Here is a 27934-nt window from a genome sequence, read left to right on the forward strand (position 1 = left end):
GCGGCCTCCGACAACGAACAGAGCATTGAATTCAGAGATTACCATGGGGTCCTGTGCTGAATAACGTTTGTCCCACTGCGAAGTAGAACTTCTAGTTTGGTGAATTTGGAAGATAGTTTAATGACTGTTTTAGTTTAATGACTGTTTTAGTTTAGACCTTAGAAAAGCCTACTGCATTTTGGGGGATAGCAGTAAATACAAAAGGCCATGGCTGTGAGAATAGTCTGGGTTGCCACAACAAAAACACCTGACTATAAAATGGAACCGGTATTCTGTAATAGTAGAAGGCTTCATCACATATTTCTGCACCCCAGGAAGAGAAACAGGCGTTCACTGGAGAACCTTCCGTGTGCTCCCCTTAACCAGCAGAACAAGCTCATAGTCAGGTAAAAAGCTGTGACTGACACACCATGCGGAGAGCTGTGGGGCTCGTGGGCACATGCATTGAAATGAATAAGGCTGGGGAATTAACCGGTAAAGCCTCGTGATGATCCTGCCCTGACCCTGTGTGAGGCCGTTACGGTGACTGTCAGGCCCAAGATAACAGTGCTGTCATTGTATCTGGAGAGCTGCTTTGCATCAGGGCTGACAAGCTATGTTCCTGGTATCTTTGCCATTTGTAAAAGCCCCTGATTGGGTATCTTGCGGCCCTGTTATATTTAGACTTCAGTATCAGGATTTGGTAATCTATGCATGACGAAGAATGACACGAGTATTTCCCTGCACGTTATTGAACGAGGCTAAGGTCTAACTAAAGTGTTGCGCTGACTTCACGTGCAGACTAGGGGAATGTCACAACGAGCCTGAAAAAAAACAGTAAATGAAAAGTAATTTCGGGGCAGTCTCTGAATTCCAAAGCTTCTAGCTGACGTCAGTATGATCTGTATCAAACAGACCCCAGAAGCCTGTCTGCCATTTGGTGCGTAGGACGCCCCTCTAGTGAGGATCCACCTTTAGCCACTCCCCCTTTGTGTCCCACTGCAGAACAGGAAGAATGTACACTTTGGACTGTCCGTAAACAGATCTATGTCTTAGCATCAACAGATGTCTTCCAGTGCTAACAGCCCACACAGCGCTCATCACCTTCAGGATTTAGACATCCTGTTGTGTAAATCAGCATGTGTATCCTTACATGATACACAGGTCTGCCACAGGTTACATGAGCAGGACTGGCTGCTCATTTAGCAGACACTCTTATCCCGAGCGACTTACAGTAAGTACAGGGACATTCCCCCCGAGGCAAGTAGGGTGAAGTGCCTTGCCCAAGGACACAACGTCAGTTGGCATGACCGGGAATCGAACTGGCAACCTTCGGATTACTAGCCCGACTCCCTCACCGCTCAGCCAACTGACTCCCACTAGGGGCAGTGTGGTCCAAACGAAGATTTGACACGTTGGGGGGAGGGTGGGAGAGAGGATGAAGTGCAGCTGCCCTCTCACGAAAGACTGATTTACAGACACTTTAGTGTGAGAGCTATTTAGAGAAACCCTTACTAAGGCAAGATGCACCTGAGGAGGGGCCGGGGCTATGAATGAAGCAGGGATCGTTTTTCCTCACATCGTTCAGTGGGGATCCTCTGAGCATCACAGTAGGACACTTACAAGGCTTTGTGTTGGTCTTCAGCTAGGATCTGGTCGTTGGGCTTCAGTCCGTATCTGTGGAGACACACACACACACACACTCCAGAGTGAAGTCTCTCCCACACTTACCATGCCGTGCTTAAGGCTGAGGCGCCCAAGATATTTGACAAAAATATTCAGCTAAACATTTCATGTCTTCTGTATTTGTACTGCAGTATAAAAGGGACATTTTGTATTTGGTTTTTCATTTCATCATCTTAAACCATTTTTGCGTAACTTTTTTTTTTTCAATCATTATTTGTGCCTAAGACTTTTGCACAGTACTGTAGATCACCAAGCCAGAATGAGGAAGATGTTGTGAGCTGTTGGAAGCTTCTTGAACGTACTTGTCGAGGAAGTCCTTATCCACCACAGCGGAGATGTCCAGCAGGGGGTTGCCCATCCCGAACAGAGTGTTTTCACTGTGGGGTTGAAAAAAGGGAGTCAGGTGGCTGAGCGGTTAGGGAATCGGTCTAGTAATCTGAAGGTTGCCAGTTCAATTCCCGGCCGTGTCGTGACGATGTGTCCTTGGGTAAGGCACTTCACCCTACTTGCCTCAGGGGGAATGTCTCTGTACTTACTGTAAGTCGCTCTGGATAAAAGCATCTGCTAAAAGACTAAATGTAAAAAAGCCAGATCTCTATGCTGTATATGCTGCATCATCTCACTCAGACCTGTTAACACAGCCATGGGTGTGTGCAAGGAGTGTCCCGGCATTAGTCTGATTAAAATAATGTTGATCCATCGAATCCAGGATATGTGACTGACCCCATATTCTAGTGAAAGCCATTTTGAAAGTAGCTCCTGTGAAGACATACACGGGTGAAGCAATTGTTCTGTCGCCAATTAAGTCAGGATGCCAGGCGTGAGAAACATATGAGACAGGGCAAGTGGCGCACGTTTTACTTCTAATAGTGTCTCAGACAGTATTGCATGCAATAAGACAAGTTCATTTAGAATGACTCTAAATTAAGTGAAATGGCTATTTTTCGCATTCCTGCCCTCAAACTATTCTACACAATGGAGGCTTATTCAGGCAGAATGGTCCACAGAGACAAGCGGCTACGAGGCACATGGAGCTCACCCAAGCACATGTGGAGATCATGTGTCACCCAACAGCTATGGCTGTATATGTCAAAGCATGTCAAGTTACTCATGCATGTACACACATTTCAAAAGACCGACTAAACCACAATCTCCACTGCTGATTTCAACATTCCATAACACGGGATCCAAGTCTTGATTTGCAGTTGTTCCCCAAAAACAACGTATGCTTTTTCAGTTCCCTTCAGTTCAGAATCACAGTCTGTGGCACATCACATGCTAGAAGGCCAGTGACAGGCTAGATAATCACAGTACAATTCATGATACACAAGAGCAGCCTACCTTGCTGTTGGCATGGTGTCAGGTACGAGATTATCTTAATTTAAAGCCTGTTTGATAGCTGGTAAAGCTCCTACAACTAAACTCAAGCATTAACTGGGTGATTTCTACTTTTCAGTGAAACGAGAACCCTTGGCTACTTTCGATGCCAGAACTGATTGGCTTACATAGGAAGTGGGCGGTGCTGAATATTCAGCTAGGAACCATATGAGGTTTTCTGCTGTTGTCAACTATTTTAGATACTCTCGATTGGGAAGCGCCTTCTCTACCTTAGGAAAAGCATGCAAATCCATTTAACCTACTCGTGACACCGCGTATAGTGACGATTCTGCCCTTCATGTCACCGTTTCCAATACAACGTATGCATCATCATGTTTTATTAATTACTGGCCATACCTTCCTCCATTCATGGTTACCAAGATGTAAACATTACAAAAGATGGCCAGTTTAAATTTATATCAAGTGTTAGTGGGTTTTGAAACTGTCTTTGATCGGGGCGTTCTGTATACTATTAGCTACACGTGACATAATAGTTACACACGTGGACATTCTTATCATTCTTGAACCCACCTTCTTATTAGCATACTAGCCAACAGGAACACCTTGGAAGTTACATTCATTAGTGCGCTATATGATTAGGGTTGAGCGTTTTAGTTGTTTATCTGTAAATTATCTGTCAAGACGGCTGTATTTTGACGTAAGCATCACACCACATCAATGCAAACACTACGCGCCGACTCACGTTAGCTTAGATGCTAGCTAGTTTGAGCTAGCTGGCAGGTTAAACCTTCGCGTCGCTAGTTAGTATATTTAGCTAGCAAGACTTAGACTTACCTCAGAGCTTTACCTGTCACTCTGACTTTCTTAACGTTGGGTTCCTCGCCAGACATTGTAGCTACGACAAAGTGAAGGCTATCAGACAAACGTTTTGTTACACCAAAATATAATTACGCAAAAAATGCTGTCTTTGGAGAATGCCTGCACCAAAACATTAAAGCCTGACCCAATACCGCGCCTGGTCTAGTCTTTCATGTGGTTGCTTCCTGCTCGATAGAAATGGAAAAGGCGGTTGTGGCATGGGCACAACGTATGAAACCATCTGCGATTGGCTAGGCATACTCGCGTTGCAAGGGCCACACCTAACATGTTTTCAATAACAGATGGTACCACTTGGTGTTATAAAATGCTTTATTACAAAATGTGAATAATGCCAAGAAGCAGGGTTTGATTTAGTCCTAAAGACTGAAAGAAGCAGGTAACGTCACTTGCCTAAGAATCATATTAAATATAACAAACATGTTTCTGGACAAAATCATGATGCAACTTGTACAAGATACAAAACATCATTTTCTGTAAATGGAAAAACAACATTTATTGCATTTAAAGTATTTTCTCCAAAGGCACATCAGATGTTTTGATAGGGTCGTAATATCATACACACATTCAAACTTCTGTTCTTACTCAAACACACAACATACATTTTTAGATTGCATCTATTGTACCAACTTTATGTGCTACTGTATGTTTAGTGTATGTTCTAGGTGCAAAAGACACGTGTTTGAGATCAGATTAACATAGAAAACAACAGTCTTTTGAACCAGTTACCACATGCCTAAACGTAACCTTAAAAGCCTTACGGTATTCATCTCAACATTGGTTTAGCACATCACAAAACCATGAGACAGTATTCAGGTAAAACACGGTCTAGCTTGCTGTTTCACAGATGAGTTATGTAATTTAAAGCACCAGGCCTTAGCCTCATGTTATCTGTATCGTTTACATGTAATCTCTTTGAAACATCGTGAAAATGTTGGAAGATGATTTGCTAGAAGTTTCACGATCAAATATGACTACTCGTGTACGATTCGCTAGCCCTTTCATTAGCCTATGAGTTCTGATATACCATAATCAAAATAAGAAACCATATTGCAAAGTTAATAGTGGATTAAACTCTTTGGCAGCATACTACAAAACCATTTCACTAAAATATAAACCAAGAGGCTAACAGTGTTTTCCGTTTCTAAAACATGGCATTGTGTAAACAGACAGGATATCAGTGAATACATTTTGCGTGTAGATCTTAGCATATACTTGTAGAAACTCCTTTTGAGGAGATAAGCTCATTCTAGCAACGGTGAATGATTGCAGAATATGACATCAAGGACCAGTACAAAGATATAAAACGACATCTTCCAAGAAAATCTTAAAAGTCAAATTTAACAGAGATCTTCTCAGCATGGGACAAGTCTAGAAGTGACCAACAATCATCAACCCTTCTTGATATGAAAAACCTCTCAATCAAAATATATATATATACCTGGTATTTGTCACAATAAGCTCTAAAAACACATTCTTTACACACATTAGAAAACACATTTTCCCAATAAGAATCTAAATAATTGGAAGTTGCATTGGGTAGTCCCTTCTTTAAAAATCTACTTGGCATGCCTCGGTTTATAGACAGGGTGTGGGGTCACTTAGTAAATAGTAAATAGTGTATTCACTCCTTTGAACCAAATCGTGTATGAGGGGATGCTGTCACTACAGACTGGAATTAGTATCTACGTGTCCGTCAATCTACTGTTCAAAATTCGCTTCGCCCGTGCGACAAGGGGTGCCTTTGTCAGCAGAGAGGAAACCGCCTTACTGGTACCAAGGGGTCTTCCTGATCCAGTGGAGGGTGAAGCCAGCATCCGTCCGGATTTTAATGGAAGCAGCCTCAGCTTCCCGGACTGTCTCCTTCACAGACTGCATCAGGTTCTGGGCGTTGTGGACCAACATCTCTGTAGCCTGGAGGGCAGAACAAGGTCAGGGAGTGAGGTGGATACAAGCATGTTATGTACCTCTGTATGGTGTCCTTGAGTGCCGAGAAAGGCGCCTTTAAATAAAATGTATTATTATGTTTGTGACTTGGATGTTGACAGTGACATTTACATTTAGTCATTTAGCAGACAGGGACATTCTCCCCGAGGCAAGTAGGGTGAAGTGCCTTGCCCAAGGACACAATGTCATTTTGCATGGCCGGGAATCGAACCAACAACCTTCCGATTAATAGTCCGACTCCCTAACCGCTCAGCCATCTGACCCCCGTGACACGTGTATCCCAGCAGGGACGGCTGCCCTGCTGTCCTCTCACCTGCTCGGACTCCTCCTCGCTGATGTTGGTACGACCCAACATGGTAGCCTTCACTGTGGACAGGATCTTCAGCTGGGTACTTATGGTAGGGATGCGTTCACACACCTGAACCAAGAAAAATATAATGAAAGGCAAATACTCTGCGTTTATGCATCATCATGATTTATGATTTGATTTAGTCATTTAGTCAAGGACACAACATCATTTGGCACTGCTGGGAATCGAACCAGCAACCTTCTGATTACCAGCCCGATTCCCTAACCGCTCAGCCACCTGACTCCCTCATCATCTAGGAGCTCTCACATCTCTAGGTGCAGATAACAGATAAGTCAGTCTCTCACCTGGAGCAGGTTGGTCCGGATGCGCTTGTCAGTGCACTGCTTAGCCACCTCCTTAGCCAGTCGTGTGACCTCATCAGACGCCTTGGCGATGTCCTTGGCACACTGGATGAGGGCGCGCTTGTTTCCACTGCCGCCACGCACCAGGCGGGACATCTCGGCCATGAGCAAGGCCATGCGCTTGGCCGCCCCGATGATGTCGTTACCCTACAAGACCACACAAAGAGTTACCTCACATGTAGACAAAAAGTGGGCGGGCGGTCATTTTGAGTGTTGTCTCAATCAGTGGTTCTCAAACTGTGCCACCTTCTAGTGGTACGTGGAGGAATCTCAGAAATATTTTAATATTTAATATTTTAATCCTGCTCTGGATAAGAGCGTTTGCTAAATGACTAAATGTGATACCGTAACCATGATATCATTAAAATGTGATTTAAAATAAATGTTGGCACGCACTACTACCTGACTGTTCAGAATCAGAAAGGGATTTATTCGCCATGAAAGTTTGCACAGACAAGGAATTTGCTTTGGCAGGAAGGTGCATACAATAAACATATACCTAAAATTTAAATATGTGGACTAACTATACTAAGGGTACATAGACTAGCAGTACTAAGTGGAATAAATATCTCGGGTAGTGGCGCATGCAAACATCCACGATAGTTACTGCATGAACTGTGTGTAGCTCAATAGGGTAGGTTTACGCTACTGTTTTTTAACGTAGGTCATAATGGTGGTACTTGGAGAGTCAAATATGTTCTGAGGTGGTACGGGGTGTAAAAGGTTTTGAGAACCACTGGTCTAAATAGGGACAGGGAGTCAGGGTGACAGGGAGTCAGGTGGCTGAGCGGTTAGGGAAGCGGGCTAGTAATCCGAAGGTTGCCAGTTCGAATCCCGGTCATGCCAACTGATGTTGTGTCCTTGGGCAAGGCACTTCACCCTACTTGCCTCGGGGAGAATGTCCCTGTACTTACTGTAAGTCGCTCTGGATAAGAGCGTCTGCCAAATGACTAAATGTAAATGATTGAATGTCGTGTCCCACCTTGCTGGACCATTTGCGAGCCTCTTCGTGGAGCTGCCTGGCGGCCACCATCATGGCCTCGCTCACCACCTCCCCGGCCTTCTGCTCGGGGAACTCCTCGTCCTTCTCCTCTGGAGGAGGGGGTCGTGGAGGGGGGACCTCGCCCTCGGGAAGAGGGGGCTTGGGTGGGGCGGGCTCGTCGTTGACCTGGCGGCGAACGCACAACCTCGGGGTGAGTCACTCTCGGGCACTCCTAACATAGTGTTTAGTTCTACATAGATGTGTGGTTGCTTAAGTGTTTTATGTAGCGCCATAGTCCTGGATAAACGTCCATCTTGTACTGTACCAGTATATGTTTGAATGACGATAGAAGCTACTACTACTTCTTAAGAACATGGCTGGCGAGGAGCAAGCGGGTGACTGGAGACCTGCTGTTGGAGAGAGAGGAGGGGGACTCACCTGAAGCTGCTCCAGGTCTGGTGGAGGCGGTGGAAAGTCAGGCTCCTGGGGCTGGAAGGCCTCCCTCACCTTGGCCACGGCACCCAGGATCGTGTAGCCCGAGTCCAGGAAGCCTTTCTGCAGACCTGAACGCCACAGAGAAGCAGTGAGATGCTGCTTGGATCGATATGTTTTACTGCTCTGGAAACAAAACTAGATTTAACAAGTGAACTGAGCTGATTGGTGTGTGTGAGGAGTAACAGTGGCGTACTTGGATCCTGGATGTTCCCGGCTACAGCCTTGGCGTTCATCACCATGGGAGAGATGGTCCTGCTCAGCTCATCAGAGGCGGCCTTCACAACCTCCCTGAACTTGGGGTCTTCGGAGTTCTCCACCTCCCGTTTGGCCACCAGCAGGATGCGGTTGGCACGGCGGGCGATGCTGGTGGCACCGGCAACCAGCATCTGGGGCTGGTGGTTAGCCATGGCCACACGACATTTGTCCAGGTCCTTCTTGATGGCGTCCTCTGAGGCGTCCAGCAGGGACTTGGTGTCAATGGCCTCATCCACCAAACCTAGACCAGGACAGAGGCCAGGGTAGTATCAGGTTGTACTGTCAGAGCATTCAGAATGGCCACATTTACATTTAGTCATTTAGCAGACGCTGTTATCCAGAGCGACTTACAGTAAGTACAGAGACATTCCCCCCAAAGCAAGTAGGGTGAAGTGCCTTGCCCAAGGACACAACGTCATTTGCACAGCCGGGAATCGAACTAGCAAGCTTCTGATTAATAGCCCGATTCCCTAACCGCTCAGCCATCTGACCCCCCACATGGTCAGTTGTGGGCAGAGACTGCAAAAGTATACACGTCCTTCACTCAAGTAGAATATATTTTTTTTCAAAGGTCCCGGCAAAATAAAATCCCCTAAAAGTTTTGAAAGAAAAGTTTGGGAAAATATATCTTGGAAAAAAGGTTTGGGGGAAAAAACAAAGGTTGAAAAAATATTTGTGAAAAAAAAAAGTCTGAAAAAAGTGATCATGTACTTCTACTTGAGTGAAGGATGTGTGTACTTTTCCCTCATCTCTGGTGTGGGTACCATTATGCTACCTGTCATCTTCTCAACATTGTCGATCCACTGGTTCTTCATGGTCTCAAAGTGCTCGTACGCAGCTTGGTTGCCAGGGTTTCTCAGTAGAATACGAGCAGCGGAGACAACCTAAAAAAAGAGAATTCCCCCATCAACAGGAAGCAACTAACACAAAGATTTAGCACAAAGAGTTACAGAAAACCCAGAAAGAACCACCTTTAGGTGTAAAAGCGTCCCGTACCTGTGGTGTCAAGTCTCTTGTTGACTTGACAGCTGCCTGGATCCCCTCCACTGTGCTCCTATTGGCTGTTCCCACGGCAGCTGCCTTCTCTGCAGTGGCTCCAAGCTTGTTGGCGTGGTTCTCGAAGTTGGCAGCCCTCTCATCAAATACCTGAATGGAAGTATGACAATTAAATACAGCTATCGACTCTCCAAACATTGGAACAGCAAAACGATCAATTGTTATTGTCATGTAATGTCAATGGGGGAGTCAGGTGGCTGAGTGGTTAGAGAATCGGGCTAGTAATCAGAAGGTCGCTGGTTCGATTCCCGGCTGTGCAAAAGGACAAGGTTGTGTCCATGGGCAAGGCACTTCACCCTAGTGGCCTCGGGAGAATGTCCCTGTACTTACTTTTAGTCGCTCTGGATAAGAGCGTCTGCTAAATGACTAAATGTAATGTATCCTGTTGGTAAAATAGGGAAGTAAATGAGCTCACCTCATCCCTGTTGGGCGCATCATGGGGGGCTGTGGCAGCTACAGCCAATAGTTTGATGGGTGTCGTCGTGTCGCTGAAGATGTCCGACACCTCCTGGGTCATCGCCTCCTGCATTTTCCCTTTGAGGTCCTGCAAAGACCGTACACACGTTTTTAGTCGATAGTAAATCTGACGAAAGGATATATGGTTTGGATATGGATATGGAGGACAAAATATCAAGTTATGGATCCGATGTCGACCGACATCATGACTAGCAGGAAGACTGGAGCGGTAGTCATCCACCAGCAGGGGGAGCTCCAGGGTGAGAATCTGTGTCGAATGGATCCTAACGAGTTGCAAGCGTGTGATGGTGACAGTGAACGTGAGCCGTCTTACTTTCAAGGCCTCCTGGAGCTGTTGAGCCACGGCACGCGCCTGCGGAGAGTCTCCCTCGCCCCGGGCGGCCAGGTCTGCCAGCTGGGCCATCAGCTGCTCCACCAGCTCACACCTGCCAAGCATCTCCTGTCGGTATGGGCCGGGCAGGGCGTTAGCCAACCTGCGGCCCTCCGCTACCAGCCCCCGGATGGCTGCCTGACCTGGAGATACACACACACACAGGAACACACACGCACACACAGACAAAGCTCAGTACATGGTTGAGGGGGAGTTGTGAGTTGGAAACAGCTAATAATATCTGAGCCTCCCAGACTGATCTTTTCCATTTCATCTTATTCAACTCTGAAGAGACTAGGAACCATAGATCCTCAGAACAGCAGGGCCTTGTGTCAGAGCTTGTGGCTATGTTACCAACAATATGACTTGTGAGAAGATATCCAGGCTTTGGAGAAGACCAGCCAACCCAGAAGGCAAAGGATGAGGCAGGGTGAGGGTTTGTGGAATGTTCAGCAGAAGAAAAAAAAAAGAAAGAAAAAAAAGCAGACATGCAAACAGATCTGCTGTTTGGGTGGCTGGTGTGGTCAGAGAAGGAGAAGTGATAGAGGGGGGGGGAGAGGGGGGGGACAAAAAAGAGACCTGACTCACCCACTCCACTGTCGTCTATAGTGGGGTTGTCTATCCAGCGCTGTGCCTGCTCGATCTTCCCTTCCAGGTGGACTGCTGCTTTAGCAGGTCTGCTGTTGGCCACCGCCTTGCTGGTCTTGGACTGCAGGTTCTGCAGGGCCGTGGCGATCTGCTTAGCCAAAGCCCTCGCCTCTGGGGTGTCACCTTTGCCCCTGGAAAGGCGAGGGAGTAGATAAACGTCAGAAATGTGGTTAACCATAACAGAGGAGATCAAATAAGAGAAGAAAGCAGAAGTAAAACAGGAAGTGGAAATTGCGTCCTTAACGAGCCACACCGAAATCTATTAGCAACCATGAAGGAAGGTTCTAGTCAATAGGTAATACATGAATACATGGTGCCGCACTACTCACTGTCTCCTTAGCTCAGAGAGCTTGGCCGTGAGGGCAGCTATCTCTCCGATGGAGCGCAGGATGTCCTCCCTCTCCTTGGGGTCTTCACACATGTCAGCGATCTTTCTGGCCTCGGTCAGAAGGCCCTTGATGTTCTCCTCTCCCTCCGGACCACCGTTGGGATCCGCCAGCCAGTTCTGCAGGGACACGGGCCAAGACCAACATTCTCAATAACACCGACCACTTGGCCGCACAGAGCTCAATCAGATACAATCTCTCCTTCACCAGTTCGACAAGGTCTACTCGTGACGTATTTCAACCCAGACCAGCAGACAGCCGAGGCTGGGAAGACTGCCCACCTGTGCGGCGTCGATTCTCTTGGCGATGGCCTGTTTGGAGTTGGTCATGGCCTCCAGTTTGCGGGCGGCGTTCTCCACCTTGCCCGAGAGCACGTCCAGACCCTGGGACACCTGCTGGGCCTTCTGCATGGCAGCCGGAGACGTCCCCTGACCTCTGGAGAGAGCAGATACCCCGGAAGACCGCACATCAACATCTTCCCCAGAGCACCGCACATCCACATCTTCCACAGAGCACCGCACATCCACATCTTCCCCAGAGCACCGCACATCCACATCTTCCCCAGAGCACCGCACATCCACATCTTCCACAGAGCACCGCACATCCACATCTTCCCCAGAGCACCGCACATCCACATCTTCCACAGAGCACCGCACATCCACATCTTCCCCAGAGCACCGCACATCTTCCCCAGAGCACCGCACATCCACATCTTCCCCAGAGCACCGCACATCAACATCTTCCCCAGAGCACCGCACATCTTCCCCAGAGCACCGCACATCTTCCCCAGAGCACCGCACATCTTCCCCAGAGCACCGCACATCCACATCTTCCCCAGAGCACCGCACATCCACATCTTCCCCAGAGCACCGCACATCCACATCTTCCCCAGAGCACCGCACATCCACATCTTTCCCAGAGCACCGCACATCCACATCTTTCCCAGAGCACCGCACATCCACATCTTCCCCAGAGCACCGCACATCCACATCTTTCCCAGAGCACCGCACATCCACATCTTTCCCAGAGCACCGCACATCCACATCTTTCCCAGAGCACCGCACATCCATATCTTCCTCAGAATGCCCTCAGTGTACCAACATGTGTAAAGGGGATCATCCCCTTGAGAATTGGATTAGTGATGCAGCGATGCTAATGTAACCTTGTAAAATAGCCGACAACGCTATCGTTGTCTGCAGGGAGAGTGATTGTTTTCCTCCTGCCCTCCTCCCATGTAATAATAACAGATACTTTAATCTCCATGTCTCAAGTTCCAGACAAGGCTTGGTTGCCACTCCCAGCTTTCTGAGCAGGGGTTAAAGCAGATTATGGATTAATACCAAACAGCTGCTTTTAATCTAGCGTAACCCTGTGTCTGCGGCAAAAGTGAAACACGATCTTAAGGGTTTCTGCAGTAATAACTTTACAATACGATTACCACCTTATACTTCCCCACCGTCATACAGATGGATGCTACCATCAGATTACCAAAGGAAATCATATCCTATGGGACATGTAGCTACTGGATACTGGAAGCTATCCTTCTCAGGAAACAGTAGATGGTATCATCAAAGACGTCTGGGTTGGTGTCTGGGTTGGTCCAGGGATGTGTAGAGAGATGTGTGTGTCGTACCTGGCTCTGATCTCAGACACCTGGTCGGTCATCTGGCCCAGGGTCTTGGCTGTGCCCAGGATGTCTCTGCGCTCCTTCCCTGCACACAGCTCGCCTACCTTCCCAGCCTCGTCCAGGATCTGGCGGATGGCCTGCTCCCCTGCATCCCCTAAGAACAGGACACGGAAAGCGTTACACGCGAACGAGAGAGGAAGGGTTCTGCATCTGGGTATGTGAGGGACCTGTCTGTCTGAGAGGAAGGGGTCTGCATCTGGGTATGTGAGGGACCTGTCTGTCTGAGAGGAAGGGGTCTGCATCTGGGTATGTGAGGGACCTGTCTGTCTGAGAGGAAGGGGTCTGCATCTGGGTATGTGAGGGACCTGTCTGTCTGAGAGGAAGGGGTCTGCATCTGGGTATGTGAGGGACCTGTCTGTCTGAGAGGAAGGGGTCTGCATCTGGGTATGTGAGGGACCTGTCTGTCTGTCTGTCTGTCTGTCTGTCTGTCTGTCTTTGGTACCTGCTTGGGCGTTGGGGTCCCTGAGCCAGTTCTTGGCCTGAGTTATCTTGGAGTCGATCAGAGCGAGAGCCCTCTTCATGGCCTCAGTGTCCTTCGATGAGGGGGGGTGAAATAACATGACAAATACATTGATATTAGTATACCAGCAAATGGAAAAAGTATGTTTGTAACTATTGAATGGATAAGTTTTTTTCTATACATGCTCTATGAAATAATGTCCCTTATATTGTAAGTGTTAAAATGAAATCCTTTTAAGGTTAATCATTTGATCTTTTACAGTCATGGTAAGTAATGAGTACGCCAGACAGATGTTCTAGCAGGTTCCTAGTGGTCGGAAGGGTGATGTCATACCAGTCCGTGTTTGGGAATGGGGGGAGGGGTGACTCATAGTATTGACCTCAGCAGAAACACACACTGGAGTAATGCAAACGTGTCATCACTAAAGTACTCCGATGCGTCCCGTCAGATCATGTTGCCAGGAAAAACTCTAGCTTCGAGTCATCGCCATGACCACACCGACGCTCCTAAAGAAGCCACGACACAGTCTGTGCATCTCAAATGTGCAGAGCAGCAAACATTTGGCAGGCGCAACCGACCGTGCACATGCCGTTTCAACTTCCTTTTACTGTCAGTTTGGGTATTACATCACTTCCTTCCACTGTCAGTTTGGGTATTACATCACTTCCTTTGACTGTCAGTTTGGGTATTATATCACTTCACTTCTTCACACCCCCCAACCCCATCTCGCCCCCATTGCATCTCGCCCGGAGCAGAACGAGATACAATACGATTCAAGGGCAGCTTCACTTGGAGATGACTCACTGGCCAGGTGTGGAACAGGGAGTCAGATGACTGAGTGGTTAGGGAATCGGGCTATTAATCAGAAGATTGACAGTTCGATTCCCGGCTGTGCTAAATTACGTTGTGTCCTTGGGCAGGGCACTTCACCCTACTTGCCTAGGGGGAATGTCCCTGTACTTACTGTAAGTCGCTCTTGAATAGAGCGTCTGCTAAATGACTAAATGTAAACAAAGTAGGGTTTACACTGGCAGTGGGGGGGGGAGGGAGAGAGGATGGTTGAGTTGTAAAGTGATGTTGTTCTTCCGTGGTACAATAAAAACCACACGCCAGTTCTCTTCTGACAGATACTCTCTAGGCGAGTGTCGACTACATCTCTGTCAGATAAAAACGGTTTTACTGCATCTACAAGACTCTTTTACTGCATCTACAAACTCAAAACACTGTACAATGCAAGATAGAACACAGGGGAAATCGAAAGTAGCAGACAAACAAACACATTGGCTGAACGCTAAAATATCTTATTACTAATATATTTTGATATGTCAATATTTTGAATTAACATGTCGGCAGACATTGTACAATTTCAAATTAAGAAATGTGAGCAATGTACAATGCTGGATTTTTGCCACCACATCCCCTCTCTATTCTCGACATTTCCTGTTTTTCTGTAACCGCAGCTATCACAATAAAGCAGACAGGCCATCAAAAATACATCTTTACAAAAAGGGACCTGGTCAAATAATAGAGCAACAACCAACATGTTTGTTTGTCTGACATCTCTGACTCTGGAAAGCCACAAGGAGGTAACGGCAGACGACAAGAAGTAAACAAGTGTGAACTGACAAAGCGTGGTGCTGCTGTGTGCTTGTGGGTGTGCCAGCGCTGTCCAGCTGGTGAGTGATAGTCTGGCTGGTGCTTCCAATAAATATGCAACACGAAAGCAGCCAGAAAAGGAGGAGGAGTCTAGCGAGGTGGGCAAACAGGCAGGAAGTAAAACCTCTGACCAGTCCGCTACTATCTGACATACACCCAGTGAACACTCAGACACACTGCACACCTCTCCCCTGGGAGGCTGCTGTGACGTGGATCGTACGGGGGATCGTGTTAGGCGACAGCTCATAAATGATGCAACATTTATGGACACAATCTGTGAGTGGATGACCTTGACGCCTGGACGTTTGACTAACAACAGGGGCGTCCCGTTCTAGAATCCATGGATTTCAGTCAGTTGCATGCCCTTCTCCTATGACTCTGAAGTGCATGCACAGATCAGGGAGATGTTGTTGCTGCGAGGGGAAATAAGAGAAAACCATAGGGATTCACGTCAACGGCTAAATCGATATTGGATGACTGTGACGGCGTCATCAATGCATCGGGCATCTAAAGACATCCTTTCTCCTCACTGGGTGTTTGGTTTGACATCGGAGGAATGTAGACATGTTCATTAATGTTATGTCACGTCAAACTTCAAAACATACCAAAACTGACTTAAATGACGTACAAAATAAATAAATAAAACACTGGTTAAACTGTTGCACATATTTTTTTTTACAAATGCATCCAAAACTTGCACTCTCCCCCGACATGTCATTCCATTAGCATGGCTTTTGTGTACATGGCATCGCTCAAATAAAATACCTGGCACTCGAAAATATACAAGATATCTCACGCTGGCTATTCTATTCAAAAGCACGCAAGAGGCAACGCATGTCACAAGACCGTCATACCAGCACACACGTTTACCAGACATGCTACTGGACAATCATGGACCCGGAGAGCTTACCTTCTACAGGGGGGGTGGGGGGGGAGGGGAGGGTAAAGAAAGAAAAAACAAAACAAGAAAAATATACAAAATGTTTATCCAGACATAACCAATCGAGACCAAACAGAGAAAGGAGAAGATCAAGGGCAAAGATGGAGCACAGAACAGGAAGTCTTTCTGACAGCGAGGGTGGATGGGAGAAACGGCACAGCATGCTAGCCAGTGAGTGGAGGTTCGAAATGTCAAAGTGAGTTGAAGTGATTTCCTCAGTAGGGACATAAGACATAAGCATACCTGCTTAATTTGAAAAAAGAACCACTTAGTTGTGTTTGCTCTAAAGCAGTATAACAAACAATTGGCATACAATGTCTTTTTTTCTTATCTTTAACGGTCGGCATTCAGAAAATAGGCTCATCCAAGCACAAACAAAAGCACATGACTGGAAAGAACACTTATAAAACAGTGAACACACTCCAGCCCGTCCAGGCTGTAGACTTTTCTCAGTGCATTCTGGGAGTGTGTAAGCGGTGGATCACAAGACCGAAACATTTGCCCAGACACTCACAGCTCTGAAACCCCCATGTGGGACACACACACACACACACACAAAACCGCCCCTTTAACCACGGTCGCCGTTTTAGAGAGTGACTAGGCAAAGCGTCTACCCTCTGTGAACAGCGCAGCTGTCGAGGGTGGACGTGTGCGGGTGAGGAGCGGGACCAGAGACATCCCAGGCGTGTTCCTCGTACCTTATTGGCCCAGGCGTCCTCGTCCCAGGAGGTGAGCTGCAGCACCCGGATGATCTCGTTGATCTCGGCGGACATCTTCTCGAAGGTGAAGTTGCGGTTCTTCAGCGACTCCTCCACCCCGTGGCTCTGGGACGTCTTGGTGGTCACGAAGATCTTGATTCCTGTGTGTGTGTGTGTGTGTGAGGAAACACAGACAGCGGTCGGTTCAGCAGGCACGGCGTGTCACTAACAGGGGCAGCCTTTTCAAAGCGAACCCTGGTGCAGCCCGTCGGTCGGGGGTAGGGGAAGCGAGCGGGCGTACCTGAGATGAGAACAGGAAGCAGCTCCTTTACGGTGTTCATGGAGTTGACCAGCATGACGCGGTGTTCCTGGTGGGTCAGTTCCTGCTGCCGCTCATCGATCATCTTCGCCATCTTCGTCATCCCTGCACCGCCACGCGGAGAAACACGTTACGGTACATCCAACACTACACACAACTAGCCTTCTGTCCCCCTGGAAAACCCCCATGGGATGGGCTGGAGACATGAGCCCTCGCTGGGGGAGGTGGAAGGTGTGCACTGACCTGGGCCCAGGTTCTTGGTGTACGTGATCAGGTCCTCCATGGACTCCACCACCTCGGCCACGGTCAGGTACTCCAGGATGCCCTTGCACACGCGGATGATTTTGCGGACCTACGGCGAGCGAAAAGGGTGTGAATGACAGCTCACGACACGTGAATGATGAAATGATTGCGACGATAAACGAGTGGGACAGTGATTAAACTCGTTAGGCCCCTGATGACGCCTGCTGCTAGCATTCCTGCTAGGCTCATTGTCTTGTTTGTCCCCAGCTGTGTGTTTCCCTCCCAGTACCGTGTGTGTGTGTGTGTATGTACCCCCCCCCCCCACTGTCCTGTGTTGCTGCTGTGGCATGCCGTCCGTCTGACTGACTGCTGACTCGTGCTGACTGCTGCAGACAGCTTTGGGGCCTGATATCTCTCTGGCTGGGAGCCCAACCAACTCTAATTGACCCCCCCCCCCTCCAGGGAGAGGAGGCTGATGGATGGTTCAGCTACCTGGTACCTCAGTGAGAGAGAGAGAGAGAGAGAGAGAGAGAGAGAGAGAGAGAGAGAGAGAGAGAGAGAGAGAGAGAGAGAGAGCGAGAGAGCAAAAGAGAGAGCAAAAGAGAGAGCAAAAGAGAGAGCAAAAGAGAGAGAGACAAAGACCAAGACAGAGAGAAAGATAGAGAGACAAAGACCAAGACAGAGAGAGAGAGAGAGAGACAAAGACCAAGACAGAGAAGACTGGAGAGAGTGTGTTGCGTCAGACTTACCTCAGCCTCGTCGAAGGTCAGGAGCAGGTCGGACGTTCCGGATAGGATGCCCCGGGAGCCGTCGATGAGGTAATCGCGGGCGGGGACGGAGTAAGGGTCAGCTTTTAGCATAGACGCAGCCTGGACCAGCTTGGTGCAGGCGGTCTCCACCCTGTGTGTGCGGGAGGTCAGAGGTCAGGGACTGGAACAGGCCGGTGGACAGGTCACTAGTCATGCTGATGACCTCTGCAGAAGCCAGACTGCCACTATGCAAGGCTTCAGCCAGGGGCAGAGTGGTGGCAGTGAACATGAGTGGAACTGGCCATGACATAACTGCTGACCAGAAGGTAGAATCTTGGCACCAACTTCTGTCTCATATTCGATGCCCTCGATTCATTTCACAGTGCCAGTCATGCAGATGAGAGTAACTTTCATACCGGCCACTACCGGCTTCTGAGACATATCCTCAGGGTGCCACCATGACATACAGGGAATTGACTATTACTGACAGTCAGCAGAATGCAGCCAGGGTCGATATCATAGCGGAGGGCTCAGCCACAGAACTCCTGTATCAAGTCCAGGATGCACAGAAACAGGCGACAGGCCAGCAACTGACAGACTTCCCACGGAATTCTGACTTCCTCCTATTGCCTGCGGGGCCAATCGTTGCTCTGGGTAACAGGGGAACATTATCAGTATTTTCCACATGCTGAAAGGCAAGACAAGAGCAGCTTGCTTTCCATTCTCGCTGAGGCAGAGTGCACTAATGTGTGTGCCTTTATTAAGGGTTTGAGTTCCGGGAATCACACAGGGATTGTGTGTATATGATCTGTACGTATAAAGAGAGAGCAGACAGCCATGCATACTGGACACACACACACACACACACACCCTATATTTAGTGAAGGAGACTCATCCCAGCACGTGTGCTGATGGATGATGACAAGGTGATCATGTGACTTCAAAGCGTCACATGCGTTGAGCCCGATGACCTATGCCTGCCAGTACCTTTCATCCCTGACCTTGGGCCCCCCCACCCCCCCACTCTTTAATAAGACTGAGGTGAGGGGGTGGGAGGGCGCTGGTGACTCACATCTTAAGGTGGAGCTCTCCTGCAGCTATTGGACACAATGAAGGCCATCTTTGACTCATCGTGCCCAAGTGCAAAGCAACTAAGGGTGGATCTCATGAAACAGATCTAGCCCAGCTACATCAGATACATAGACACTGGATGTCTGCGTTTATGGTCAAAGTCATACTTTAACAGCTTGTCTTCAGCTGGGGCCATGTGCGGAGGTTAAGTGAGAACAGCTGACTGAGCAGATCTTGTGGAGAGCTGTGGGTTTGTCTTGCTCCTTAAGAGGAGGCCCTCCCTGGGCAGAGAGCAGGAGGCCGGCAGCCTGAGCCTCCCTCGGCAGAGAGCAGGAGGCCGGCAGCCTGAGCCTCCCTCGGCAGAGAGCAGGAGGCCGGCAGCCTGAGCCTCCCTCGGCAGAGAGCAGGAGGCCGGCAGCCTGAGCCTCCCTCGGCAGAGAGCAGGAGGCCGGCAGCCTGAGCCTCCCTCGGCAGAGAGCAGGAGGCCGGCAGCCTGAGCCTCCCTCGGCAGAGAGCAGGAGGCCGGCAGCCTGAGCCTCCCTCGGCAGAGAGCAGGAGGCCGGCAGCCTGAGCCTCCCTCGGCAGTATTTATAAAACGCCAGAGCACCTCGGAGGCACTTAACATGCCATGTCTGACCTTTGTCTGGGTACAAGCAGCCATTACTGCAGCACATGAAGGAACAGACAGAGAGAGAAAGAGGGAATAGAAAGAGAGAGAGAGAGAGAGGGTAGTGGATTGCACATTTGACACATCCAAGTGATTTCATTCTTGCAGTACAGAACTGGGATGTTTCTGATGAACGTGTTGGCGGATCAGATGAGGAGGGCTGGTTTGGCTTACTTGATGAACGCTGGTGGCATGTCCCTTTTCATAACCTGGTCCTCGGTGGTCTGGACAGTCTCCTTCCCCACCTAGAGCAGAGCAGAGGGGCGTTTCATTAGTCGAAAGTACCGCACCCTGTCCGGTATAAAGCATCACAGGTTAATACTGCTAGCATCACAGACCATTCATGAATCCTATTTTGACAGAAGACAGGATGGGCTTAGGGTTGTTTTAACCATGTCATGTGACCCACTAGCCTAGCAGCAGCTTGTTAACCGGACCATTGATGAGCCATTGTCTCAACACAGCTCTCTGGTGTGGATCCAGGAAAGCAGAGTAATGTGTAAAGCAGCTGAACGCCTCCCCTGTCAAGCAGCCAGAGCATGACTCACCTCCCCCACGATGACCTCAGCTATGCCGGGACACATCGCTCACGCTCTCTCACACACACACACACACACACACACACACACACACACACACACACACACACACACACACACACACACACACACACACACACACACACACACACACACACACACACACACACACACACACACACACACACACACACACACACACACACACACACACACACACACACACACACACACACACACACACACACACACACACACACACACACACACACACACACACACACACACACACACACACACACACACACACACACACACACACACACACACACACACACACACACACACAATCAATTGCAAGGAAAAGGCCAGAGGGGGGGGGTCTGTGGGGACGGTAAACATACTGACACAGGGGGGGGGGGTCTGTGGGGACGGTAAACATACTGACACAGAGGGGGGGGGGGGGGTCTGTGGGGACGGTATACACACCTCCGTCCCTAGGAGCCCCTCGCTCCATCATCTTATTCACTTCTTGAACATGAGAACTTGATCCAGTTCAGCAAGTGTCAACACGTCCTTAGTGTATTTTGTTACACAAACCCAGTTTTACAAGCTGCTCGACTTAACTTGTTACACTATGCTCACGGAACAACTTGGCGTCTATGCAACACTTTTTCATACGGTCACAATGCAGACCAGTTACATGTTCATTCTAGTTGGTACAGAATGCAGAACGTGGGGTCATCATTTCTATATATGTGTTCAAATGGAGGCAATTATTCCTCAGGGCTGACTTGGAGTCTGTGTGGGCCAAGAGAACTTCTCCTCCGACTGACTGGTCATAAATTAGACACAAAAGGTTGTGCCAAGCTAAAACTGGAGCTTGGCCGAGGCAGTCCACATCTCTAGGTCCAGGAGACAGCTTACATATGCCACCCTGACATTCCACCCCGGAGTGACAGTGAACAAAAGCCAAAAACGACCGACTGAAACGTTCCAGGGGCGTTCCACTAAAGGGCAAGGAGAGAGAGGACAGGGGAGGGGAGAGGAGAGGGGAGGGGAGAGGACAGGGGAGGGGAGAGGGGAGAGGGGAGGGGAGGGGGGAGAGGAGAGGAGAGGAGAGGGGAGAGGGGAGGAGGAGAGGGGAGGGGAGAGGAGAGGAGAAGGGAGGGGAGAGGACAGGGCAGAGGAGGGGAGAGGAGACAGGGAGGTCATAGGGGAGAGGACAGGGAGGGTAAGCATAGAGAGGTCGTTCATTTGATTCCAAACAAGAATTTGGCCACAGATACTCTCCTCAAAAATGCTAGACTACATTGTTACACTGTAAGACTCTCTTTCCCCCCCCCCTGGCGTTAAGCTTACATGATCGCCACTGATTAATTAGACACTGATGTCTGGTCTCCAGTTACCCTGTAAGAACTGGAGATGAGGAACAACCGCACTCAGTCAGAAGATCAGGTCAGATTAAGAACTTGTGTCTGGGACGATGGATCCGGACCAGAGGAGACAAGTCTGGATCTAATATGCTGAACCATCCTGGCAGAGGTTGTTGTAAGCCTAGGATCAATAGTTGGCATATTAACCCACAGACAACATTAGTTTGTATTTCTAATCTCTTAGCTCAATCAATCTGACTTCTGAGGAAATGTCCTAACACCGCTATCCTGTTCAGGGTAAGAGAAACAAGTTTAGGCAGGACTGTGTTTGAAGAGTAGGGTGTAGACTTGAGGGGGGAAAAGGTTACAAAACGTTGTCTGAAACTCAGTGGCCACCAGCGTCTCTTTGAAAAGGCACACATTCAACAGAGTAACGTCTGCACATGTTTCACAAACAGTCGCGTTTGTCTCCCAGAGAACTGTTTTCAGGCACAGAGGAATCCGGCACAAAGTGAAGATTAGCCTCTTAATGGCAAGAAGTACGGCTCATCCTGTGTTCTGGGTCAGCTCTCCCTCCTCCCCATAGAAGGGTCCTTCCTGTAGTCTAATGTTCAACAACAGACTCAGCCTGGATCCAAACAACCAACGGTATAAATAGAACAGTGACAGCACATTTATAACCGCTGTTGTCAAGCCATGCACTTCTTCATTCTCTCTCTCTCTCTCTCTATCCAATTTCTTTCACTATCAGGACTGACTCACACCCTACCACTCCGACCACTCCTGTCTGTACTTCGACACCTTCTCAGTGAACTGCACCGTGTAGCCTACATTCATGATAGTTTCAGGGCGTGGCAGGTCTTTGCATCCAGCTGCAGTCCTATACCAGGCAGCAATAAACCAGCCCTCCCTCAGCCACAGCCCAAACGGCCTCCTCTACAACCAAAAAAGGTGGATATCAATATTTCTGATGTCCCCCCCCATCCCCCCCCCCCCCCCCGGTCACTGTTTAGTATTACTGTGGCAGTACCCTGTCACATACCACACTGATGTAAAGCCAGCCAGATCACATACCAGCCGGCTCCACTGTGGAAAAGTTGACACTTCTCTCTCTTTTATTTTTTTTTATTTTTTAGGGGGGGGGCTGCCAAGCAGGGCAGTGAAACACTGTGTTGTGAAGTCGCTAGACAGAGTGGCCGGGCTGGCCAAACAGACAGGGCTTTGTCGACATCAAGCCATCACTCTGCAGACGAGAAAGGCCCACTCTCAATGGCTGTGAGAGGGCACAGACACAGCCTGCCTTTCACACATGGGCCAGGCTCCTTCTTTTAATGGTCTCTTACGGGAACAGGCCCGAGTGTTCTGATCAATGCACCGCCGTTGAAGCCTTTTCCCCGGCCAGTGCTGTCTTGGAAGTGGCATCAAGTGGCGTGTGAGCAATCATAGAGAGCGGTGACAGTATGAAGAGACCAGTGAAGGTCAGCAGTTATGACGGAGTGTATCTTCCTGCCGCAACTGTCAAACGTGGTTTATTAATATAGTTAAGGAAGTGTACACTGTGTGCCTCTGGTGATGAGACACACAAATCAAACAGCTTCCTTGGATGGACCGTGTCAACAGAAACCATCTAGCACAGGGAGGGGGGGACTCATAAGCAGCAGGGGCACATGCCTCTGATGCACCGCAGTGCAGGGAGTCAGATGGCTGAGTGGTGAGGGAGTCGGGCTAGTAATCTGAAGGTTGCCAGTTCGATTCCCGGCCGTGCCAAATGACGTTGTGTCCTTGGGCATGGCACTTCACCCTACTTGCCTCGGGGGGAATGTCCCTGTACTTACTGTAAGTCGCTCTGGATAAGAGCGTCTGCTAAATGACTAAATGTAAATGTAATGTAAATGTGTCTCCAAAATAATTCTCCCTCCTTAGAAGGATAAAGAACAAGGATCGTTTGCTCAAAAAAAATAAAGCCTCATGTTCTTCTTCCTCATGACCCCGCAATAATTCGAGGCCAGAAGTTTAAGCGAGGCACAGAAGCAGTACTCTGAGCTGCATGTTGTCTGATACATCTGGCTCTGGCTTCGGCTCGAGGGCTACTGCTATCTATCGCTCATCATTGCCTGCCAGGGGGTGGGAGGAAGTGAGGCTTTGTCATCGCTGCCCGGAGCTCCCTCCCCCCTACAAGGGAGTGCTAACAGCTGCTCTGTGTCCTCGAGGCTACGGCCAGGCCTTCCCAACTTGGCTCTCAGCGTTTCCTCATCCATCTGAAACACACACACCCTCCTCTAACAATGCTATGTTTCATCCGATCGATGACAGAATCAAGAGGCGCAATACTGCAGATCAAATGAATCCATTAGCGACTCCACACAATAAAAAAAATATATATATATTGTGAGCCCCATGTCTTTCCACAAGAGCATGGGCTCGCTTGTGAAGCAGACACCATGCATCATTACCATATCGCAATGCAACCTTGGAATGTTCCGAGGTGGATAAATGACAGGAAACTGGATAAAGAGGTAATAGGAAGCCTTTTCTTTTGTAAGAGTTTAAACCACTTCACTTTAAAAGTGCTTATGGACACATTTGTTTCCCTTTATTGCAGATTCGAGAAGTAAATCTCAAGATAAGGTTTGCCATCAAACTGAACATGAAACGTTGCTCGGATTTATCTGATCTCCAATCCTATATTGTTTATACTATACAGTATAAACAATGTACATTATATTAGGGGCGCCCCCCTAATATAATGGTAGGGGAAACACTGCTATACCATAACCTTTCAAATGGTAGGCCTACTGCTTGCTTAACAGCCTAAATCTGATTATTTCCATGATGACTAAGTAAAGAGAAGAAGATTTGCTGTTGCTGACCACAGTGATGTGCTCACCATCTGACTTCTAATTGTGGTTTCCTGATCATTTTATCTGTAAATAAACGCATCACCACCATTGATTTCAGTAAATGGAGAAGCAAAGACAGAGCTAAGAAAGGCATCTTGCTTTCGCCATCAGTGGAGAGGAAGGCAGCTGGGTTTCAATGCGCGTGTTAGCCCTCCTAACTCCAGACGTTGTTTCTGAGAGACTTGGCCAAGGAAACTGGCAGACAAACACTCAGCTCCTTATCTGCGCCAAGAGTCTGTGCTCCTGACGTTCTTTTCTTTATCCAAAGACCATAAAAAGGAACAGCAGAAATGACAAAGTGCAGCAGGTCTGCTATGACAAGCTATGACAATGCCTTGTTTAGTCAGGGAAAGAATCATGAACCACAACCAGGATCCTTAATTACACGCTACACCCGGTTCATTCCTGGATTGATTCAGGACACTAATTGCTCCAGGGTAAAGAATACTAAACTAAAAAAGAATACTAAAATCATGATGCAAGTCCACAAAACTACTTGTGCAATAATTTGCAAGACAAAGGATCTTCCTTTCCCTCATGCTATTAACTAAACTTCACTCAAGAATCAACTCAACCCCCTTCTCATGCCAGGAACATTCTTGCTTTCTGAGAATTCTTAGCATTCCCTTGCAGTCATCTTCAATTGAGGGATAGACCCGCCTTGTCCTCTGCTCAGATAAAAGATGCTAGAAGGTTCATTAATCTGGTTTAAGGTCCTCTTGGTTGTCGAACCACAGTAACCTTTCCTTTGTAATAGCCTCCCATTAATTAGACTATAAACCAACCAACCAGAGAGCTCTCTCCATGTCAATAAAAAGATGTGGGCGGCTGTATGAGGTCAGATAGTCTTCTGGATCAGCCGGGGAACATCTTGGACCATTACAAGCACTGCCCTTTTGATCATCATGCATCCGGAATAATAGGATTAACCCTCAATTTAAATGTTTCACAAGACACTTGATTTACCATTGAATACTTACGGTTATTCAACCAGACCTTTAGAGAACACCAGAACAGTCATTGGAAATGTGTTGAGATGTACTGAATGACAAGGCAGATTAGTTACGCAATACTATGGTCAACAATACTACAGTACAATACAGTTTAACTTTCCAGTCAGCTGGTTCAGGAAATTGTAGGAATATTTCATTACATTGACAAGCAGCCTGTGGTCTACAAGTCTGTGCAACCTGTGGTTTTCTTGGGGGAACAGACGAGGTGAATGGCTTAGCCTGGCTTAGCCTCTGCTCAACATGTCTTGGGGGTCAGATGGCTGAGAGGTTAAGGAATCGGGCTATTAATCAGAAGGTTGCCGGTTTGATTCCCGCCGTGCAAAATGACGTTGAGTCCTTGGGCAAGGCACTTCACCATACTTGCCTCGGGGGGAATGTCCCTGTACTTACTGTAAGTCGCTCTGGATAAGAGTGTCTGCTAAATGACTAAATGTAAAATATCTGCAGAGGAGCAATTGTGCTCATTTAGCAGCTAAAGACATGAGTTACGATGCAGATACTGACAGACCCATCTGTCTGCTTGCTAACCCTTCAAGACCACAAATCTAGGAGTAGGTTTATGACTTGAATCTAACATGAGCCATGTCTCAACCCCAGTAGACACACAATTCTTCATTGCAGAGTTGGTTGGATAATGTTTCTAGTGCAACAGGAAATTATCCCAGTTTGTGTGTCATGTAAATGTAATAATTCTTTAGATATTCCATCTGAGACCTCATCTGAGATTCACTCCAAAACCCAAAAAAACTTAAGTCAAAATATTTATGAATATTCTTATCATCCAATGATCAACAACAACTGCCGCAATGCAGCAGAGCTGCAAACTACTAGGTAGCCCTATCCTTCCTAAAACAAGAAAACAGATTCTCATCCTTTTTTGGAAACTTTTCCCCACAGGAAGGAAGTCTGGTGGGTGTGGGGATATAAACAATCCAAACAGCAGAGTAAGTTGTCTCTTTTAGGTACCAAAGTGTGTTCTGGAGTGGAAAAAAAACAAAAACGAAATAATTCATGTTAATAGCCCTTGATTTATGGCCAGGTTTGGGGTAACCAACTGGGTTAAACTAAGAATCGCTTTGCAGGCGGGAGATACCAGTTCAATTTGTCCATATTTATCTCCAACACCTGTCAGGGATTCTTCTCTTCAGCAAACTGATCAGCGGCAACCACCTCAAGCCCCACACAGGACCTGTCCTAAAAACAGATATTCTAAATTTCACAGTTTCAGTTATCTTTTTCGGAACCACAATCCGTGAGAAATGTCATGAGGAAACGTTCTGTAATTTCCTGTATGGTAGGACAAAGAACACAAATACTATTTACTAATTCAAGGAGGAAATTACAATTTTGAATTTTATCTGATGCTATATTTGGCCATCATAAGACAAACAGCCCAAAGACTAGTTGCTCGTGGTCTGTGAAGTTTTAGTCATCTAATGCGGAACGTTTGCTCAAATATCCCACAACAGCATCGTAGGAAAGTAGTTATATTTACGTCACGTACATTACATGATGCACATGCTCACAAATGTTTACAGCAAGTTCATGAGGAAAAAAATGACATGAATCAGAGGCCTTCAAACAGTAGGCCTATCAAATGAATTAATGTAGTGAGATGGTTTGACAACAAGTTATCAGGTAAGTTTTCAAATGAATCGCATTCATAATTCCGTTGTTTAACTTGTGGATACATTGAATCTTTAAACATTGAGACGGAAGTGTCTTCTGCCACACGAGATGGCAATCAATTGGCTCTGCTTAAGCGACTCCGGGGGGGAGGGAATATTTCAAGGGGAAAAGGGCGTCACTTCTCTCTTTTCCCAAATGAAAGTGTGTTGATCCATTGCAGTCTTTTAACTACAATTCTGTTTTCCAACTACACAAGCTGGTAAAATAAAGTTTGCCGTTGGAACAGTCAAAGCGAAATTCAACAGAGTAGGAAATTGTTTGAGACAGATAGCGACAGGTAGGCTATCCGGGCGGCGCTAGTGCACTCTTTATAGACTTTGCTGTAAAACACTTACCCGAACAAGATTGCTGACAGCCGCCTGCACAGCAGCCACGGGAGCCGTGAGATCTGGAATAGCTTTTCCGTCAACTTCACCTTCTTCGTGCATTATCACCAGATGGGATATCTGCTGAGCCACTGGCTCTAGGATACTTTCTATCGTCTTTGTGTGAAAGACCGGCATCGTGAAATGTGAGTCCGCAATCCAGGAATACAAGAAATGCCGTCTAATTCTAAAGTTCCCCCGCTTTTTGGTTCTTCCACAAAGTCTACAATAATTCCAACGCTTGTCCCAGGACAGCTTTACTCTCCGGGAAGACTACAACTACTCCCCTTGAAACCATCAACGTGAGAACATCCAACCACAGCTTGCAATCAGTGAGCAACGAGCAACCTAAACCT

General features: G+C 47.7%; 2 protein-coding genes across 2 annotated transcripts in view; both read right to left on the minus strand.

The window, feature by feature from the left end:
* adkb (adenosine kinase b) overlaps positions 1-4037 on the minus strand; it is an 81601-nt gene extending 77564 nt beyond the window's left edge. Inside the window, 3 exon segments of the mRNA XM_067245264.1 lie at positions 1603-1656; positions 1968-2042; positions 3838-4037. Of these exon segments, the coding sequence (XP_067101365.1) occupies positions 1603-1656; positions 1968-2042; positions 3838-3893 (185 nt within the window). The 5' untranslated portion in view covers positions 3894-4037.
* A 142-nt stretch (positions 4038-4179) lies between these two features.
* Positions 4180-27934, minus strand: vclb (vinculin b). Its single transcript, XM_067244787.1, has 21 exons — positions 27549-27934; positions 19871-19941; positions 17959-18109; positions 17210-17318; positions 16949-17071; positions 16648-16808; positions 13336-13426; positions 12840-12987; positions 11488-11641; positions 11150-11325; positions 10761-10951; positions 10116-10315; positions 9741-9869; positions 9266-9415; positions 9045-9153; positions 8208-8510; positions 7958-8082; positions 7520-7705; positions 6481-6684; positions 6140-6244; positions 4180-5793 (listed from the first exon to the last, which is right to left on the minus strand). Exons 1-21 carry the CDS (start codon positions 27714-27716, stop codon positions 5647-5649), a joined length of 3201 nt encoding a protein of 1066 aa, XP_067100888.1. The 5' UTR covers positions 27717-27934; the 3' UTR covers positions 4180-5646.

Source organism: Osmerus mordax, chromosome 10, assembly GCF_038355195.1.
Source record: "Osmerus mordax isolate fOsmMor3 chromosome 10, fOsmMor3.pri, whole genome shotgun sequence".
Taxonomy (NCBI): Eukaryota; Metazoa; Chordata; class Actinopteri; order Osmeriformes; family Osmeridae; genus Osmerus; species Osmerus mordax.

What these genes read in the sequence shown, in the direction of transcription:
- vclb (XM_067244787.1), bottom strand. Translation starts at nt 27,716, where the DNA reads ATGCCGGTCTTTCACACAAAGACGATAGAAAGTATCCTAGAGCCAGTG. An exon ending in AGAGAATCGACGCCGCACAG is followed by an intron (nt 11,326 to 11,487) that starts GTGGGCAGTCTT and finishes GTGTCCCTGCAG; the next exon opens with AACTGGCTGGCGGATCCCAA. An exon ending in ATGCGCCCAACAGGGATGAG is followed by an intron (nt 9,416 to 9,740) that starts GTGAGCTCATTT and finishes ACTTCCATTCAG; the next exon opens with GTATTTGATGAGAGGGCTGC.